General features: G+C 32.5%; 1 protein-coding gene and 2 long non-coding RNA genes across 3 annotated transcripts; all 3 read right to left on the bottom strand.

The window, feature by feature from the left end:
* Positions 1-11,600: 11,600 nt before the first annotated feature.
* LOC146537920 (uncharacterized) lies at positions 11,601-12,771 on the bottom strand. Its single transcript, XM_085187842.1, has 3 exons — positions 12,441-12,771; positions 12,146-12,203; positions 11,601-11,626 (listed from the first exon to the last, which is right to left on the bottom strand). Exons 1-3 carry the CDS (start codon positions 12,543-12,545, stop codon positions 11,601-11,603), a joined length of 189 nt encoding a protein of 62 aa, XP_085043968.1. The 5' UTR covers positions 12,546-12,771.
* A 2,092-nt stretch (positions 12,772-14,863) lies between these two features.
* Positions 14,864-16,567, bottom strand: LOC146537919 (uncharacterized). Its single transcript, XR_014878117.1, has 3 exons — positions 16,424-16,567; positions 15,406-15,463; positions 14,864-15,013 (listed from the first exon to the last, which is right to left on the bottom strand). It is a non-coding gene; the product is annotated as an uncharacterized LOC146537919 (long non-coding RNA).
* Positions 16,568-18,134: 1,567 nt separating this feature from the next.
* On the bottom strand, positions 18,135-19,738 carry LOC146537918 (uncharacterized). The gene is made up of 3 exons (XR_014878116.1): positions 19,613-19,738; positions 19,174-19,231; positions 18,135-18,914 (listed from the first exon to the last, which is right to left on the bottom strand). It is a non-coding gene; the product is annotated as an uncharacterized LOC146537918 (long non-coding RNA).
* Between the last annotated feature and the right edge of the window lie 611 nt (positions 19,739-20,349).

Here is a 20,349-nt window from a genome sequence, read left to right as displayed (position 1 = left end):
CGTGAAGCATCATCATTGCATAGTTGTATCTATCCGACTGCGGTATTTGAGAAAAGTGCTACTATTATTGTCTAGTGACCAGAGCGAGGAAATTACAATAACTCATTCACCCGAGTGAAAAACGAACCCAAAACCAACGCGTTTACAGTTCCGCTGCGCCACGACGACTTTAAGTGTAATACTTTATATCTTAGCAAGTCGCTACTAAGTAATGTATTTTAAAAATAAACTCCGTGTTTAAACAAATCATGACTGGCACTCCATTTGCCAACCTAATGGAGAAGTTCAAAACAAATAACTGACTCTCTCAAGCCCACCCCCTACATCCATTACGAGGAATAGGGATAATACGCAACAGCCGACGCGACGTACAAATTAGTTTAAAATAACATAATGAATAAATTTATAAATTTTAATTCGTCTGTAAATTACAAAACAATGTTGTTGGAGTCCAGTCATTGGCACAAGCGTTTGAATGTTGGCATTGGCATTGGCATTGTCAACAGCTTTGTGGGATTTGGCGAAATTTGGCAAAGTGGGAAATGGGGTGGCTTAATGGGGAGGCAATATTTTAACGTTAGGTTCCCAGGTTAAAAGTCTTTATTTGAGGTTGTCGTAGCTCAGGGTAGCGTTTGTTGTAAGTTCGATGGTTGTGTGTTCAATATTAAGTCTAAAAAATATTATATTATAGTATTTTTATTTCCCGTCATTGGTAAGTTGGTAAGTTCAGAGCGGTGCCGAGTTCCGCCATTTAACACGTAACTCGCGAGCAGACAGTGGACTCTACTGGTGGTTGGTGAGCATAAACCTGAAAAGAAAAATCTACTAAGACAAAACGCGACGTTTATTTCCAACACTCGACACACAATGTTCAAAAACCGGATGGTGCTTAGGGAACGGATTGTTTGTTTAACTCTAGGTTAATTTTAACATCCCTGCTATTTAGAAAAAAGCTGCTTCTTTTTCTAATCTACAATGCCATCCTCAATAAAAAATCGCAACCCCCAAAGAGCCTTAAAGCAATAAATTACTTTCTAACTTTTTCTTTATTGTTTCAGAAAAAAACTGTCCAGTGACACCCGGCAGTCCTTTACAAATTCTATTTGCGTCGAGTAAATAAAGAACTTTGCAATCGCCTTTGCAAACAGAACCCCTATCACTATATTAAAATCTTTCGACAGATGGAAAAATGCTTCTTTTATAATTTTGTTTAAAATGAAACAATCTACATATTTAATATGTTTTAAAACTAAGAATATATTCTCTTTATTTGATTACCGTCGTGGTGCAGTAGCACAAATGTAAACTCGACGGTTGTGGGTTCGATTAACAAAGATAATGCGCGGTGTTGAGTTCCATGTATCATTTTAATATTCCTCTTAGTTGCTAAAGTCTAATTAAAAGTGCCTTTAGTGATAAGCGAAAAACTTTACTATTTACCTACTTATGTGTCAGGAAAAAAAAAATTATTGCAAAAAATAATTGAGTATATTACCTTTTTTATTCAGCTATACGCATGTAGCACGGTAGGTTGAGGGAACTTAGTGCTAAGTTTACCCCAATATTTTGTGAGATGAGACCAAATCTGGTCAAAATTAAAAAAAGGGTGATATTCTATATTTTCTTTATATGAAGTAAAAAAGATGTCAGAGATTCACACCTTTTATAAAAACAAAAGTACATACATACATGAAAATTTGGCAAAGGAATTTCCCTCTTTGTCAAACATTTCTAACATGTTTTATTTTTTACTCGGGTCGTCAGACACGTCCATTTTTTGCGAGTACATAAATGACTACTGGTTTACCTCAACCACAGTTTTTAGGAGCTTTACTAAAATCTTACTGAAGAATATTCATTTGAATTCACAAAACTGTACTAAATATTATTAAAATTTATATATTTTTTTTGTTATTTTTTGCTTTATGCTGCACTTGGCAGGGTAGGCAGAAGGAACTTAGAGACATAGCAAATACATAGTTAACAAATAAATCCCGTAAATTTTTTGCTAAAAACTAGAAAATTTTGGAAGTCAACGCCACGCTTTGCCTCGTTACCAGAGCAAGAAAATAAAAATATTAAACATTTCATTTCCTCGAGAGAAATTCGAACCCAAAATTTCGCTTGTGCTCCTGCACCATGACAGACCTCATGTTCTTTACAGTTTTAAGCATGAATTTATAATTTCTAGTGTTTCTGTTTTTGTCTTAGCTAAGCTAGTCTAATCTCTAGCTTAAGTTATCCTTAAAACATTTTAAGTGTTCCCCAAATTCCTAGAACTCCCAAGGACTAACAATTTAAAAGTAAATCAATCAGTTCTGAAAGTGTAATCTAAATACGATCTTGCTTTCTTAGTTTAAATTAACGTAAATAATTATTTCAACAGTACGCCGCGTCGTTATAGCAACGCTATACCCGTTTTAAAAGCGAAATATTTCTTTAGAAAATCATAATTTAATTGACATTAATTTGTCGTCTTTAATGTGGTATTTTTGTAGTTTCACGCTGAACGCCGCATGTACATAACACAAGAACCCAGTTAAAACACTCCGTTCCCCAGTTTCCACTGATTTTTTAAAGCTAGTGTGTTGAGTTGCGGAACTCAACGCCGCGGCAGAGTGAGAAAACGAAAATATTTTATATTATTTATATTTTCATTATTTATATTTTCATTCCCTTGAGTAGGAATCAAATGTACAATTGTCGCATTTATAGTCACTTCGCCATGGCGGCCTCTGTAAGAATATTTTAAAAGTGAAATGTTTCTTTAGAAATAATAACTGATATTTGTCGCCCTTACTGTGAACTTCTAAACAGGTTTAATCAAAACCAAGGTACTGCCATTAACAAAAATATGTCTAACAACATCGACAATGCTGGAACAACTTGACAAATTCGTTAAAATGCTAAGCATCATCTGACGGTGTTGAAAATTAGCATTTTAATAGCGACGCTTATCTTGTTATTAGAAACTGTAGATTAGCTACGGTTAAGGTTATACTCTTTATTTTACATATTTTTAATCTGTTATAATATTGACTTTTTATGACGTTGAGGAGAATAATGACGAAAGTCTACTTCGGATGGTCATGCGGGAATATTTAATGAAAAAATAATTTATGTAAAGTTCTACGATTTTCAGGATTATTAAATGTTTTGATGGAAATTGAATTATATTAAATTTTTGGAGAAATATTTACAAAAGATATATATTATATTCGATTAGTTTTTACCTACGGTTTCACTTGTGAAGTTAAGTAGGAGAGTTGTGTCATGACACATGTCACATACAGCAGATACAGTGGAATACATTGAGATGATTGGCGTGATAAAGACGTTTGCGATAAATTCAGCATAAAATTTATATTTAATTAAAACAATTTTTATTTGCCAATCAAAAATATTAACTAAATTAGTAGCGTGACTAGGTTCACTAGATTGGCGCTGACAGACCGACCGAGATATAAATTGATTAAGAGGGGAACTCTGTCTAAGACCGATTAGCGTTTCATGAATAACATTTTCTTTGATGAGACGATCAAGGCTTCAAAGCAAATCTTAGGGGTTATAGATGATCTATCTTATCTTATATTCTAAAGGTATAATAATTTACAATATTTCCTTGGTACGCTACGTTGTTAATGCTTAGTGAATGACGATCAAAAATTTTAATATATTTGATTGTTTTAGTATTTTTTTTAGCAGGGGGAACCTGGGAGCTTAGTGCTAGAAATGCATAAAGATTCTATAGAGAAGGTAGGCGAGCACTAAGAGAGCTGATTTTCACGAAAATTCTACGGGAACAGGATAACATGGCCATTACCGCTTACTTGAAGTCTATACAAGTTCAAACCAACTTTTCCATACGCGTATTGGAAGTAGAACCTATAACAAACGCGTGTATAGGCAAATAATTATATTCTGTGTTATTATAACTTCATTATCTTATTTCATCTAATATTAATATTTTACCATATTGTCATAGCTCCGGTAATTAAGCTTCCTGTTTTAAATGACAGTTTTCTATGTGAAATACAGGTGTACAAAGCCGCGTACAAAATTAATTAAATATTATTAATGATGACGCGCATTGGTGCGCAGCTGAAATACTACTTATTACAGAGAATTGAGTTTTACATTTTTTAATATTATATTCCATAATGACAGAACAAGCGTGGCGTTAATATGTGCAATATAATAAAAGGGAAAGACTTAGTAGTTATTTTTCGCATAGCAGGAGAGACAGTAACGATCTAGTGTTAAGATTCCGCCAAAATTCGAAATGTTGCTTGTTGAGTGGCCAAATCAAATTCAACCTTAATATAAACTATTCAACTAATTTTAAGAATCTAAAACTGTCGATTTTAAATTGAGGCTTTCCCACTAAGCCAAGAGGGCTAAATGAGAGAAATACCTGAAAATATAAACAAAATTATGGAAAATTATAGCAATAACTTTATTGCTGGTCATCATCTACCTACCTATAAAGTGAAAGCATGGGATGTAGTAAGAAAAAACTACTAGTTTACAATCTAATAAAATGTTAGCTTTAATAAATGAACTATGGCAGCTTTTAGGTAATATCGCACCTAAGAACTTAGCCTAATTAATTGCCTTCATAGAACTAATTGCGTATTTTATTGCATGTTTTTTTTATTTTTGCGCTGACTTGTTTATTAGGAAATTTATGTATGGAGGCATATTATAATTGAAAATCTTGTATGAAAATTAAAATATTATTTGTTCAATTAGGCCATTATTTGTCAATTTATATAAAAATATAAGCAGTATCAGTAGTTATTAGGAGTCTCTCAGTGGTATTTTTAATTTTCTTATCATATTAAAATTTTAACCTGTGGCACAAGCATCCATCGAAGCAATTATAGACTACTGCGAATCTAACACAACATGGTCAGCTAAGTGCTATATTGAGTTGGACATTTGATAGGTGAACCCGATGAAGTTAAACATGGGTACTAACATTAATCAGTCCTCAGAAATTGGAATCAAACCCTGTTACTCTATTTGTATAATGTATAGGTATATCATTCTTCTCTCCCTCCTTGCTCTGCTCTTTTAAATTGTCTAGTGTCCGTTTAAGGTGAAATTTGAATTACGACTTAAATTCTGATGATAATTAAATTATATATAATCAATATTGTTGTCTATTCAAAATGGCGGCCACAACAAAATGGCGGATTATAAACATTTGCACAATCCACCTAATATCAAATGAATAGGTGATTTGTAAAATAAAATACACTATGAAAAAAAATTGGACACCTATTTTTAAAAAGATTATTTTAAACAATATTTTATTTTAAATACAAAAACAGTTTATTTATACAGAAGTTAAAGCTCGAGAAAAAACTTTTACGTCGTTGATATTTCATTCATAGCGCCTATCTCTAATGGGGTGGGCGGGCAGGATGGCAGGGATGGGCAGGATGGACATTAAAAACCTTTTCGCACTTATTCGCAGTGGTTATTCATTGAACTATAACAAATCTTTATAAATTTGGTTTTATAATGTGAGATGTTTAGAATTGTAGGGAAAAAATATTTCATTCATCGATCAAGAGATAATTATAGATTGGTTGAGAAATAAATTTAAATTAGTAAACTGAAGGTTATATATTACTTATTATATTTGATAGATAGATCCACTACTATACATTTTTTTAATACTCAACTCTACAATTTTCAATTATTTTTGAGGCATTTCCTTACAGATTGGGTGACAGAGTCATTTGAACTCTATTTAAGTATAAATATTTAATTATAAACTATTTTAATTATTAAAATAGTTCATGTTTTTTAAAATCCCAAAAATATTATCTAAATATGGAGAACAAGATTACGAACCTAATATCTGTGTAGTGTTAACTAAAATGTAGTCTACAAAAATATTTATTAAAATATAAAAAAAACAGTTTCAGCCTCAGATTTCACCAAATAATTTGTGGAGTAAACTCGAAGGGAACACCAAATGGCGCGGAGCTGTATTATTAAGTGAGGGAAAAAGTATTAATTACAACTTTTGACAGCGATATTGCGACTAGCATCTGTTGCAGTTTTCTTACAACGAGACCTTATTGTTTTACATATATATATTTTTTAATAATTTTATTTATAGAAAAAAAATATTGATTAAGAAAAATCAAATCAACTTCACGCTGTATTCCGTAGAGGGCATTGATTGAGGCGGAACTCAACGCCGCGCTTTTGCCTCGACACCAGAGCGAAAAAATGAAAATATACGTTAGAGATTAGTGATTGAAACGACTTGTATGACGTTTTTTATATAATTTGGTGGGTAGTTCACTGACGGTACTTGACAATAGATTATTGTGAGACGGTATAAATAACGTACGTCAGTAGTGCGGGTTCATTTCCGAGTGAGTTCCAACTGTGCTGATTGTGCACACTGACCATGTTACCAAAAAAATCTTTCTACCAACAAAAACAATTTACAATAAATTTATTTATGAAACCAAAGCGAAAACCACTCACTAGGCTCAAATTACTAAGATAAGTTAACCACGGAACCACCCCATAAAATGAATTCCAAACGACATTGTCACGAATAACGCTGAAACATTTCATTTTATGTTTTCCCAGTAATATACATTCCTTATTGCCGTGTTTTATGTGAAAATTGCATATTTTCAGGGTCGTTCCAGACGTTTAAATCTCGTGCTTACGCCTTTACAGCTGTATCTCTTGTTTATTATAGCGTTTTATTTTGAAAACTAGCGGACCCGGACGCAGCTACGCCTGCTTGAAATATAAGAATATAATTTCTATAGAAATATAATTGCAATCTAGATTTAATGCTAAAAGTGACTATTATATTTATTTTCATAAGGATGAATATCAAAATGACGCGGTAACGAACGCGGTCGCGTAGCGACGACGGTTGTTATTAACATGGCAGAATAAATTGCATGTCAAATTAGAAAGTACTTTAAAATATATTAGTTTATATGTGTAATGTAATGTTATATAGCCTATAGCACTTCTAAAGAATGCAGCTATCATACAAAACAAAAACAATATAAATCGGACCAGTAGATCCAGAGATCTTAGCGTTCAAACAAACAAACAAACAAACAAACAAACTCTTCCGCTTTATTATATTAGTATAGAGTATAGATATAAGGATAAATACTATTTTTGTTTTATATTTCGTGATTAAAATATTAAATGATTTTTCATTTATATATTCGGTTAAAAAATGAGTAATGAAAAGTAATCAAAAATTACAAAAATATTCAAAACTTTCATATAAAATTCCCGTTACATTCACTTAGCGTACTTTATATAAATCAGAGGTGAATTGACAGTTTAAAATATGAATTTTCGATAGTATTTATAAAATATGGACGGCCATAGAATATATTTTAAGGGGTGGGATTGTACTTTTACTTTAAATTGAAAAAAAATAAAATAAAATAATATTTAATAACATTTTCATCTCCATTAATTTCATTCGAAAGGAACTTATAAAAAATATTTTGTTAGCGGTTTTCTCCCAAAACAGAAACTGAAGATATTAAATATGTCATTTCCTCGAATGGGAATAGAACTCACAACCTGTCGTGTTTACAGCTAACTACTTATGTCCCTGAACGACGACTGGCCTCAAAAGTGAGGCCAGGTATTTATAAATAAATAAAGATTTAGAATAAATAAAAATAAATAAAGAATAAATAAAAATAAATAAAGATAAATAAAGATTTATTTATAAATAACTATAGGATACATATATGTATAGGTATATGTTTATGAAATTTCACGCCCAACTAATTCCACAGACAACTCTGAAAATCAAATTGACGCAGAAAGCTAATATTTCGCTGCAAACTTCCAACACGGAAACAATGAGAGTCAAATTGTCTTGACGTCAGTTTGAGCTTTCAATTATGTAGTTAAATATATTTTATAAGTTTCACTATTATTCCCGCATTTAGCGGGACAAACAGAGGGAACTTATTTATATTATTATTTATATTTTATCACATACTCTCTCATACGAATAATCACACATACATATACTCACACATACACATACTCACACATCCACATACTCACACATACTCGACGTGATAATTACGCTTTGTTCATTGATTAATAATTTTATAAGTCTAGTTAGTTTTTTCTTTTTTTGTTTTGACGATTTTGAAAGATTATATAGTGTTTCTTGTTTTCCACTTTATGTTTATACACTTTATATTTATAATATTTAACTGATAATTAATGCTTCAAATGTCTAAAACGTCATTAAAAATTGTAAAGGGGCAAAGACGCTGGTGGCTGTGACACAGTTTATACTAGTACGGCCACCAACGCACTCCTCTTAACTCAAGAGGCAATTTGTAACATTTAAGTTGATATGAATAAATATATTTGATTTGATTTTTGATTTTGATTTAGAATATAATATACTAGTAATCATCTGTGAATTTATTTGCGTGAAAAGTTTTTGTATTAAATGAAACAAATCAATTTTATGTGAATTTAAGATATATTTTTCATGAACAAAACATGAATTTATATCAAAATAATATATGTAATATATAATTCCACACACTGGTACTAGCTGCATATAAATGAAACCTCGCGTGTTGCAATGTTATCACACGCAGCATATGTTTAAATGTACGACGGCGCAGCGTACGTATGTACGTTATCCGTATCGTACTCCAGATATGCTATTATATATAACTATTATAGCTTAGTATATGCTTCCTGTCTCTTATATGGGGCAACCCGGGCGCAGGAGCACAAGCGTGCGACTATAAATGCAACGGTTTGATATTTTGTTACAGAAACGAGGAAATTAAGGGGGGAATGGGGAATTGAAGTTGCTTAATGAGAGCGGAGTGTTTCAACACTAGGTTTCCATGGTTCTGTATACCCTGTCATGTGTGGGAGACGGCGAGAAGCTAAGAAAAATTATTATCACACGTGGGTAGCGTATACTCGTATAATATGATTTGTGGCACGATCGTAGGTAGCGCCACTAATCCAAGTTCCGAAAACCGATAACTTAGTTTATTGTTTGGATTGTGATATTTGTCAGGAGAAGCTGTCGGAAAGAGTTCGGTAACAAGTTTGGAATACTAATACATAAAATATTTATAATTTACTTATTCAGCACAAACAAAATATTATTTTATTTTACGTCATGCTTTATCCTGCCCATAGCAGTGTAGGCAGAAGAAACCTGGGATACTAATGTTTGACACTCTGTCCCAATTAAGACACTTCCGTTCGCCACTTTTCGCCAGAGTTAAAATAGTTAACTTAATTATACATACGTTATTAATTCTATTTTAAGCATATAATAATAGTAGATTCAATAATCAATCAAATCGTATAGGAATTCCATATATGTACATATGAAAGGAATTCTTGCATTTTAATTTAATTAATACTTCGCACTCCGTCTCTGGGAACTGGTGGCATCTGTTCACATTTTCATTGAAACATTTTTCTTACATATTATTAATACCATTCATTCATTATTTGGGGCCAGTCGTATTGCAGGGGCACAAAGTGTGACTGTAAAACCAACTGGTTGTGGGTTCGATCCCCACTCGAGGAGATGAAGTACTTATTTTAATTTATATTTCCATTTTTTCGCTCAGGTGTCGAGGCAAAGCGCGGTGTTGAGTTCTGCCACTCAACACGTTACGCTTCCAGAATTCAGCAGAAAGTGGGGAACGGAGTGTCTTAACACTAGGTTCCATCTTCCTATACTATAAATGAAAATTGGTATAGAATAAGTGAAAAGTTAGGGGACCGCTAGTACATAATGTATGTCGTAGAAAATATTTCCGAAACTTATTATTTATTGAACCGTAAAAATCCCCGGGACGCAATCCGAATCGCGTTGGAACTTAGAGCCCGCATAAGTTGCTTCCATGTGAGAGTTCATGTTGAATTACCATTATTTGGTATGGACGGATATTTATAGCTAATTCTATATTTAGAACCATTGGTTATATCGACCGCTGAGGTATCATTTTGTAAAATTCGGTTTTTTTAATATAATTGTATCATTTATTGTATTTGAAGCTAGTCATTGCAGTGGTAAAAGCGTGTGACTGTAAAAGCGACAGGTTATGGGTTCGATGCTCACTCGAGGAAATGGAAAGTTTTACATTATCATTTTCTCGTTCTGGTAACACGGCAAAGCGCGGCGTTGAATCCGCCACTTAACATGCAATACCTCCAGAATTTAGTTAAGTGGGGAACGGAAGTATCTTAACACTAGGTTCCCAGATTCCTTTTGCGTACCCTGCTATGTGCGGAATATATTTGAAAAGCGGCGTTAAATTCCATCACTCGGTACACCATGTTTCAAACATTGGGCGATTCATGGGGAATACTGTTATAACATGAGATTCCTTCTGCCTATTTCGCTTTATATATTGCGGGATACAGCGGGAAGCCAAAAAACAAACACTCCTACCTAATAATAAAGGTACACAAGCTGTCATCAGTTATCTGTTTGTTGATCGTGATGGAATCCACATAAATTGGATTAGGGTTTATCACTTAAATACAGATTAACTGTTGTTTTAGAGCAGCTGTTGTACTACATACACAATTGACGCGTACAATACGCGTTGCCATAGCAACGTTACTCTAGACAACAGTGTATATTGTCAAGCATATGGTATTGTGATATGGTACCTATTGTGTGTTATATATGTATATGTTCTTAATTTAGTATATTATTTATGAATTATTCAATAAAAATACTGAAATTTTGCACTCCATCTGTATATAAACTATAGCTGTGCCAAATTTCATACTCTTCCAGCAATGTACACGTAGTTTTTGCTTTACGTGTTAATAGATAGAGATATTATTACACCCTAATGGCTCAGTATGATTATATACCAAAGAGTTATGAGTTCATTAAATATTTATTTATTTATATGCAGTTATTTCACGCCATTGAAGCAAAATAGCGTAAATAATTTCCTTAACAAAAGGAAAATTTCCATTTATATTGGTTTAACCGATCTCGTTTAAATAAAATAAAATTGAATATAGCGTAAGTACCTACAATACACAATTATGTTAAAAATATATTTAAATAAATAGGTAGTGGTTTAAAAAAATAAATGATATTTAGTAAGATATTTATAGCTATATATCTCCCGCTCGCATGGTTTGGGTACGTCGAGAAAGAGTTGTCACTCGGTAGTGACGAAGGATGTCAAAATCATTTAGGAGCAAAAGACCTCGGCTGACCTTCGAGAACGCAGTAACGGTGATACTGGAGGAAGACCACGTAAAAAGCATGAGGGTGGGGGATCCTCATGCTTTTTACGTAGCCGTCCTGTGGTGGTATGAAAAGTTAAACGATAGTGGACAAGGCGAAAATGGAATTCAAAAACCGTAGCGCTTACGCTCCGGTGTGTTATGTACGGGATATATTATGGGCTAAAATAAATAAAATTAAAAAATAATAAAAAAGCTGTGTGAATAAATTAAGTAATAGTTTTTTTAGTTTCACATATTTAATTCAAATTTAAATTCATCATAATTTTGCGTAGGTCGTCCTTTTTCATAGGCATCGTTTACTTGTAGATACAGGATCGGAAGGCTAAAAAAAAATAATAAATTAACATAATATTCTCTTAAGTTCTGCACTTGCTGACACTTGCTGGCGTTGTAATTATAATAACAAATAAATTTAAAACAAGAAAAGGTTCACGTTATATCTTCAGAATATGGCAAGGTAGGCAGAGGGAAACTAGTGTGAAGATACTTCGTTTTCCATTTTCCCCTTTATTTTTAGGATATTTTTAGGATATTTAAGAGCGAAATTGAAATATAAAAGAAACGCATCAAACGCTTCAGTTTCTGCATTTCTCTTTCGCCTCGTCCACTGCAATCAATTTCGCTATATTTTTTTCAATAATTCTTACCATACTTTTTAGAAAACATAAAAATTTTAACGCAGCAGGATTTGAACCCTCTTAGGAAACCGTCCAAGCGCTGTGACCAACTAAGCCATACGTTCTCAAGGGGCTACGTTGAAATTAAAAATTTTATGTTTTCTAAAAAGTTTTTTTATTTCCAAAGTGTGCAATAAAGCTTGAAAAAGGAAAAAAAATCTTACCATTTTCGCATGAACCACCGATACAGCAAGTACTACAGCACTCCTCATGTGAAAAACACTAAAGAAAATTGAATAGATTAAAATAATTATCTAGGCGATTCCACTGATTTTTTATTTTTTTTCTTTGCTTTGGTACAAAGACAAAGCGCGGCGTTCAGTTCCGCCATTTAACATGCAATGCCTTCAATTTAGCGGAAAGTGGGGAACGGAGTGTTTTAACACTAGGTTCCCTCTGTCTAACCAGCTACATGCTGAATACAGGTTGAAGCTGAAAAAAAAAAAGAATTAGACTTACCGTTGCAGTATCATATTTACAAGCATTAGATTGGATAACAATTATTGTTAAATATAATATAAGCAACAAAGGCAAACGCATAGCCAGAGTTATTATAAACGTCATTTTTGTTTCACGACTGAAAGATTATTGAGAAAATCAATTCAGAATTTTTATTTATTATTTGATTTAGTTATACGCTCTTTACGTTTTATTTCTTTTTATAATCAATTTTCTTTATAATATACGAAATGTAATGAATTATTTTCTCATGTACAATTGAATTGAAAAAATTGAAAGAAACAAGTGTGTAAATATTGCGTACTGGTTTACTTCTTTGGAGTATATCTATCTGCGTAGCGATGATGACAGAGAGAACATAATCTTAAAACACTCCGTTATCCATTTTCATCCCAGTTTTGAAGATTTTGCGTGATGAACAGCGGGAGGCTAACACTTGTAACTACCTAAATAATATTTCGTTAGGGAGTATAGGAGAGCAGTAAGGTCTGTATTTATAAATCGGTCTCAAGTTTGATCTCTAGATCGATCTTGAGACGCTGTTTCATTTATACCTACATATTCATGTATAATTTATGATTTTTAATACAGGTCTAAGAAAGAATTTTGCAAAATTCTACCAAAATTTCACAACAATACAGACGACGACTATTCGTGTAATATAATGGAGTTAATTAATATTTTTTTTGAAATCATAAATTTTATCTAAATTGAGATATATAATTATAACGAGCTAAGGAAATGGAAAAAAAACTATATAATTAAAATTTTGTAACTTCATATATTAAATTTCTTGATGTGGTTTCTTCCTCTAGTTTTAAAATTTTGTATAAAGTTATCATTTTATTAAAACATTAAAAAGAACAGCCGTGCCACAACGCCTGACTGTAAACGCGATGCTTATGGGTTCCATTCTTCCTCCGACGGAGTGAATTTTTTTCACTACCTCACTTATAGAGACTGAACTGCCATGTTGAATTTCATCACTCAGAATCCTATATCCTATATCTTATAAAACAAAGTCGCTTTTCGTGTCTGTCTGTTGTTTCTAACTCTTCTTCTTCTAAGCCACCTAACGGATTTTATTGCGGTTTTCACCATTAGGTCGAGTATTTTTCGTAGAAGGTTTATATATAGTTTATTATTTGTACATTCTTATGTAAATTAACATAAATACGAAAAATATGAATAAAGTCCTACCCGCTGAGACACTTTCGCGCATGCGCTGCTTTAATGGTAAGTGCTACATGAAAATAATGTACTGGAGTATTGTTCCTCTCAATAAGATCTACAAAAAAGTCCGCGAGAGCATATTTTTATCTTTTAAGGATAACGTGTAGTGATCATATTTCTGTCTAAAAATAGTAATTTCAATATATTTTTTATTGTGAGGGATATTTTTCCATAATGGTATTAATCCTTATCCTTTAAAATACTTTATTAATTTTCTACGTTAAACGAAGATAAAATTTGCTTTTTACAACATTTCGAAATTGCGAATAGTTTTAGAGAAAAACGCATTTAATTGTTGACACATCACGTCGTTGACTCATCAGCTGTGCCGACTCAAGTTTTACTTATCCCTTACTCTCAGCATATAAATAAGTATATTAGTTACATTGGCCATTTAATGTAGATCAAAACTGTCTTTTACTGTTTTTTCATTTTAATAAGTACTTTAGAAGTTGTTACAATATCAAAACATCCTTGCTGCGAAACGCGCCCCGCGACGTTTTGCTTATACAAGCGCGTCATGAGCAGTCATCGGTGGTTCAGTGGTAGAATGCTCGCCTGCCACGCGGGCGGCCCGGGTTCGATTCCCGGCCAATGCATTCTATTTAATTTTCCTCACAGGCAGCCACGTCGTGCTTGCTTTTCATCAGGGACAGAATACCCCCTTCAGCATTAACCACAAGCTCGAAAAAAAAAACCCGGCTGCCTCTAAAGCAAGGAAGATTTAGATGCGTTTGCACGTATTGGATAATTGGAGTTGAATCTATTATTTAAGCGCGATATATTTGGTTTCATATTTTTTGTAGTAGTTATTAGTAGGTAGGCTTTTGTTTATAATTTCTTCCGTTTAAAAATAGTCATTTAACTATCTAAAAATAGTCATTTAAATATATTTTAATAAGTACTTGAAAAGATTAGTAGCACAGATTTAAAATTACGGTACCTACTAAAAAATCCTTGCCGAGTAAAACAATTGGAAAATCCTTATTGAAACTACGAAAATGCGGGTTGCATTAGGGTTTAATTAATTTTCACATTATCTTAAGTGCTTTGCAAACATACATTATATGAATAATCCAGTAGCAAAAGCGGGCGAAGCCGCAAGGGGGTCGCTAGTAATATTATAAAGATAAAAAATCTCAAAAATTGTTTATTTCAAATAAGCAAACGAATAGAATAAAAAAGGTAAAGTTAAAAACAAACGTTTATTTTTTTAGAACATAATAATAATAATAGTCTTAATTAAAATCCTTGCTTTGGATTATGCTCGTATCTTTAAACCACCTGAAGTTCCTCATCCCTCTGATGTCCTTAGAGCGGTGTAATGCATGATCTGTGGGCTAAATATTATTTAATTTAATGTAATTCATAATTGTTTTATTAGCTTATTTTTTTATTATGCAGAGGGAACCTAACGCTAAGACACTAAGTTCCTCATTTTTCGTTCAATTTATTAAATATATTTATTTGTGCTGGAATTTAACATTTGACCACGCGTCTCTGTAACCGTTCTCATTGAACTATATCAACATTCAACAAAGATTTTTACTTGACGTTTAAGTATAGGAGTTAGTCCGTTCCAATTATCCTTAATGTCTCCGTGCTGGAATATAAGTCTAATTTTGTACTATGGATAATTTAATAAATTTTATAATAATGATGATAGGTATTTGTGTTTTTAAATATGTTGAAATTTTGAAAACACAAATACTTTTATGAAATGAATTTCTACCATTTTTGCATATCCCTCCTAAACAGCATTCTCCGCAACATTCGTCATGTAGCTGGCACTGAAAACAAATATAATACGAATATTACAAATATTTGTATGTTTCAAGTTGTATGGTGTATAACCTAGTGTTAACATACTCCGTTCTCCACTTTCCGCCGCCCGTGGCATTGCATGTTGAATGGTGGAACTCAATGTCACGCGTTTTCTTGTAACAAGAGCGAGGAAATAAAAATATTAATAATAAATCGTTCTATTCCCTTCGTTTTATTTTAAATTTTTAGGAACGGGGTCCTTAAGCTTTCTTCGATAAATGGACTAAACAACACAGAAATTTTTCAATTTTAACCCATAGTTCATGAGATCAAACAAATTCTCACTTTTATTATATCATTAAGTGTAGAAGTATGAATATATAAAAAATATGTAACTTTTCCACACACTGCTAGATGAAATAAGGAAATAATATTTTTAGCTCAGCGGAAGTTTCGAACTAATTTAAATAGCTTTAATATTTAACTTAAACATGCATATGTACTTTAAGGAACATAAATGTTGTTATAGATATAGTCGAATGTTACATTAATATGTATGAATGTAACTAATATCAACTAATAAAAATTATAATTAACTTACAGTTGACATAAAGAAATAAAGTTAATAAAATTTAATATCAGTTAAACGCTAATGGACATCTCTAAGTATGTTTCTTTATATAGGTACGTCTACTCAAGATAATAATATATTATTACTTTTAATGTTGTTTAATTATTATTAAGTACTGCAAAAAAACAATAGACGATAAATTATCTTTAATGCTTCACATAAAACACATCATTGGGGCATCATTTGACTGTCAACGCGATGATTGAGGGTTCAATCCCCACTAGGGAATATTTTTCGGGCAAAAATATAGAACAGTGTTTTACACTGGTTTCCCACTGCATTTCCTGCAATATGCGGGATCCAGCGTGAAGCTGAGGACAAAATGAAATAAATAAAATATATAGATAACACTTACTTGTGTCCCAGCAGTTTTACAAGCATCAGTTTGTACTAGAAATAGGGTTAGACAAATTATAATTTGGAGCAACGTAAAGCGCATTGCTAGAGATCTCTTCGCGTACTGGCTCTTGTGAACTGCGGTACTATTGAAGTAATCAGGTGACAATTGTTATGCAATATATGTATATGTACGTATATGGCATACACGGTAGAGTTCGTGGGTTTTTATTTTATGTGACAAGTTGCAACAAGTTTGAGGCCATTGTGGGGCTAGGGCATAGAAGTGTGTGTTGTGGTTTTCATTTCTTCGCTCTAGCACCAAGGCTAGGCCCGGTGTTGAGTGCCGCCACTGAAAACGCAATGCCTCGAAAAATTCGGTGATAAGCGGGAAACGGAGAGTCTTAACACTAGGTTTCCTCTGCCTACCCCGCTATGTGCGGGATATAGCGTGAAGCTATGAAAAAAGATTCACAGTTAATAATAAAAAGAATATACAAGCAAAACATTGGACATAATAAAGTTATTTTATATTTCCACTAAAGTTACTCAATTTTGTCTAAGCTCGAGGGTAAATTAAGGTTGTAATTCAGAAGTCATTACTTATACAAGCTAAATGAGTGTCCAGCTGACCTCATCAAGCAAAAAGTATGTAATTAAAACTGTACTACATACTTCATAATAGAATAGACTACACTACGCTAAATTAATTTTGTTTTGCAGAACTGCCTCCCGAGTTGAGGGTAGTTTTATGTTTTTTCAAAGCTTCACGATGTTTCCCTTATATAGGCAGGGTAGGCAGAGGGCATATGGGAACCCAATGTTAAGACACTGCGTTCCCACTAAGACATATCTGTTCTCCACTTTCCTCCGAATTCTCGAGGCACTGCTTGTTGAGTGACAGTACTGAAAGCCACAATTTTATGTTAATTAGACTGTGTGCGTGTGAGTACATACGAAAGGTTATTTGATATTTTTCTAATTTAAAAGTATTATATGATATACTTTGAATAGCATTTTAAAATATTTCTCTTAGTGAAAGAACTTAAGTATTTCACGCATCGCTTATTCTCACCTTCGTTCTTTTAAGAATTATTAAATATCACGAGATACCCATCGTCCATCATCCCTCATCTGTTATTTGTCACCCGTCATCGGTCTTCTGTCGACCAATCCAATGAAAGATTGGTCAATAGAGAATGGATGACTAAATTTTATAGTTTGTGACATTTGCTACAGGGTTTCCTCATATTCTTGCTTCCATACAGCTATAATTAATATAAAAATCACTCACACCACACTTTTTTATATAATAGAAAAATGATTTCATTTAATTATATTTTTCCGTACCATCTAACATTGTGAAATGCAACATCTGGGTTTTTATAACTCATAATGCTACGAATATGTGAATAAAATGTTATAAGGAAAAGTATTTTTTTTTCCTACTATTTGTTCTATATACAATTTCTTTTAAATACGATAATCTTTCAGCTGATATTTTGTCTTGGATAGATTTCCATTTGCGAATATTATAGTGCCTTTACTACATTTTCTCCACTGCATTTTTCTATGCTAATTAATAGTTCTTTCGAAGGTAGTAAAACTATTTGTTTATTTATAAAAACAACGACAACCGTCTGCTTGTAATGCGATGGTTGTAGATTCAATCCTATCTCAGGGGAATTAATTAGGTAGCGCCATGTATAGTTCAAATAGAAACCCGAAAATAAGTATAAAAAACCTTTTATAATAAAAAAATGGTCAAACAATACTTCAAAACATTGTTCTGGAAAAAATATGCATATAACTAAACGTTACCAAGATTTGAATATGTTGATCATCGCTTTGACACGACTGGAATGCAGGCTTTAACAAAAAATAAGTACCTAAATGTGGCCTTTCTAAATAGGTACTAATCCACTGATTTGAGGTTGAAGTCAGATTGGGTAATGCGAAAACCTAAGTCGTTTTCACGGACCGGAACGAAAACATACCGTGACATTATACTTGTATGACTGGAAAATTTATATTGGCAGGTTATTTCTTTAACAGGTCCAACTTAGGATAAGAAATAGGTTAACAAAAAATATAATTAGGGCATCAGCAAGACAATAATCTACCAGTATTTTATTTTATTAAATATAAAATTAAAAGTATATCTCTATATTGACTTTTTCATGTTAAAAATGTAAAAATTATGCGCAATGTCTGACATTAAACGTAGTGGTTATAGGTTCGATTCTCGCTAAGGGGACCGAATCATGTTCATTTGCTGCTCTGGTAGTAAGACAGCGTTAAGTTATAAAAAAAAACTAACATAAACTATCATAATACATCGTTTGTTATCCATTAACTGTCACTGTAACACTAAGTTCCTCTTTTCACTCGACAAATAGGCAATGGTTCACATCCGTTGCACAATCTCGGCTGGTATGGCACACAATTCTCTTCACCTCTACACACGTGGTCCTTGCACACGTTTAAATCTTCGAGGCACGATCTATATGCTGAAAAATTAGAAAAAGGGTTGTTTTTTTATGAGTTTTCTCTTGTAGCAGAATAGGTAGTGTTAGGGCATTCCGTTCCTCATTTTTTATACAATTTTTTCCAGTCTACCAAAAAGGGAAAATGGAAATAATTTAAATACAAATAAAAACATTAATTTGTGTTGATAATCTAAAAAAAGTATTATCCTAGTTTTATAATTTAAAGTAGTATAAATATATTCATTGTTTCAATAAATAATAGTAATATGCTAAAACCTACTGTCTATACATGTATATTCAAAACAGCATCCTCCGCAGCACTGTTCATGAGCTATGCACTGCAAAAAAATACAAAAATATATATAATACATGTAATCTATATATACTTTGGTTAAAACTTCTGTTACTGAGTAATTGACAAACATACATACATAGAGACTATTGGCTTAGACAGCATGGCACGTAAGTAGGTTATTGGGAAAGGTAAGCATTAAGAAGGGAAAGGATTCACGAAATTCCTATGGGGACGAAAAAAAAGGGTTTTTTTAGCTTGACGTTGTATCCCGCACTTAGCAAGGTAGGCAGAAAGAACATGGAAATTTGCCTTGACACCAGAGCATAAGAATGAAAATATAAATTTAAATAAATATCCTGACATTAAAAAAATATATAAATTAAATAAAAATAATTCTATTTAATATATTTATTAATAAAATCACCTGTTCCCCACCAACATTACAGTCCTGAGCGTGCGCGGTGAACACATAACACAGTAATAGCAAACTCAAACGCATCGCTAGAGATCTATACGAGAACTAACAATACCTCGCTTTACGTGATAACTACAGCACTACTGTAGGACACTACTCTAGTGCGATTTAGTTAACCAATTGTAGAAGTGATTGCATTTAAGACTAAATTGTCGTAATTTTCCCCTTTTTTTGTATTTTTGGGGGATATATTTCTTGTATATTAAAAGATAGATAGAAAACCTAGAGTTATAAATAATTTTGTTGATCAAATTTCGATGGTTTTGTAAGGATTTTGTATTATAAATTCTAATTGAAGCATCAAGTTTCAGTCTAAACTCAGTGCCTCCAGTATTCTGCGGAAAGGGGGGAATGGCTGTGTCGTACACTAGGTTTCCAGGTTCCCTCTACTATTATTATGTGCAGGTTACAGCGTGAAGTAAATATTTTTTTTTATGATTCTAGGTCAGCAATATAGTAATTGAAAAAATATGAAATAAAAATTAATTATACATTATATTAACTTGTATGTACATACATAGTTACATTAGTTTGAGATATATAGCGACACGACCTCGATTAAACGATCGATTTATTCAGGTGCAATTGCGTTTATTATTCACTAACAGCCCATCCTTGTTTTGCCGAAGTCTGAATATGATATTTTTATACAAATTTAATGATTCACAATGATGAAGTATGAGGTC

The sequence above is a fragment of the Heliconius melpomene genome, chromosome 7, assembly GCF_056956725.1.
Source record: "Heliconius melpomene rosina isolate 202511_hmr_F chromosome 7, ASM5695672v1, whole genome shotgun sequence".
NCBI classification, from domain to species: domain Eukaryota; kingdom Metazoa; phylum Arthropoda; class Insecta; order Lepidoptera; family Nymphalidae; genus Heliconius; species Heliconius melpomene.
The sequence above is the reverse complement of the archived record's forward strand: the minus strand, read 5'-3'. Positions and strand labels throughout refer to the sequence as shown.

Coding starts and splice junctions, on each gene's coding strand:
- LOC146537920 (XM_085187842.1), bottom strand. CDS start 12,545: ATGACGTTTATAATAACTCTGGCTATGCGTTTGCCTTTGTTGCTTATA. Junction 12,204..12,440: donor GTAAATATGATACTGCAACG/GTAAGTCTAATT, acceptor AATTTTCTTTAG/TGTTTTTCACATGAGGAGTG. Junction 11,627..12,145: donor CGGTGGTTCATGCGAAAATG/GTAAGATTTTTT, acceptor ATTTTTTTTTAG/CCTTCCGATCCTGTATCTAC.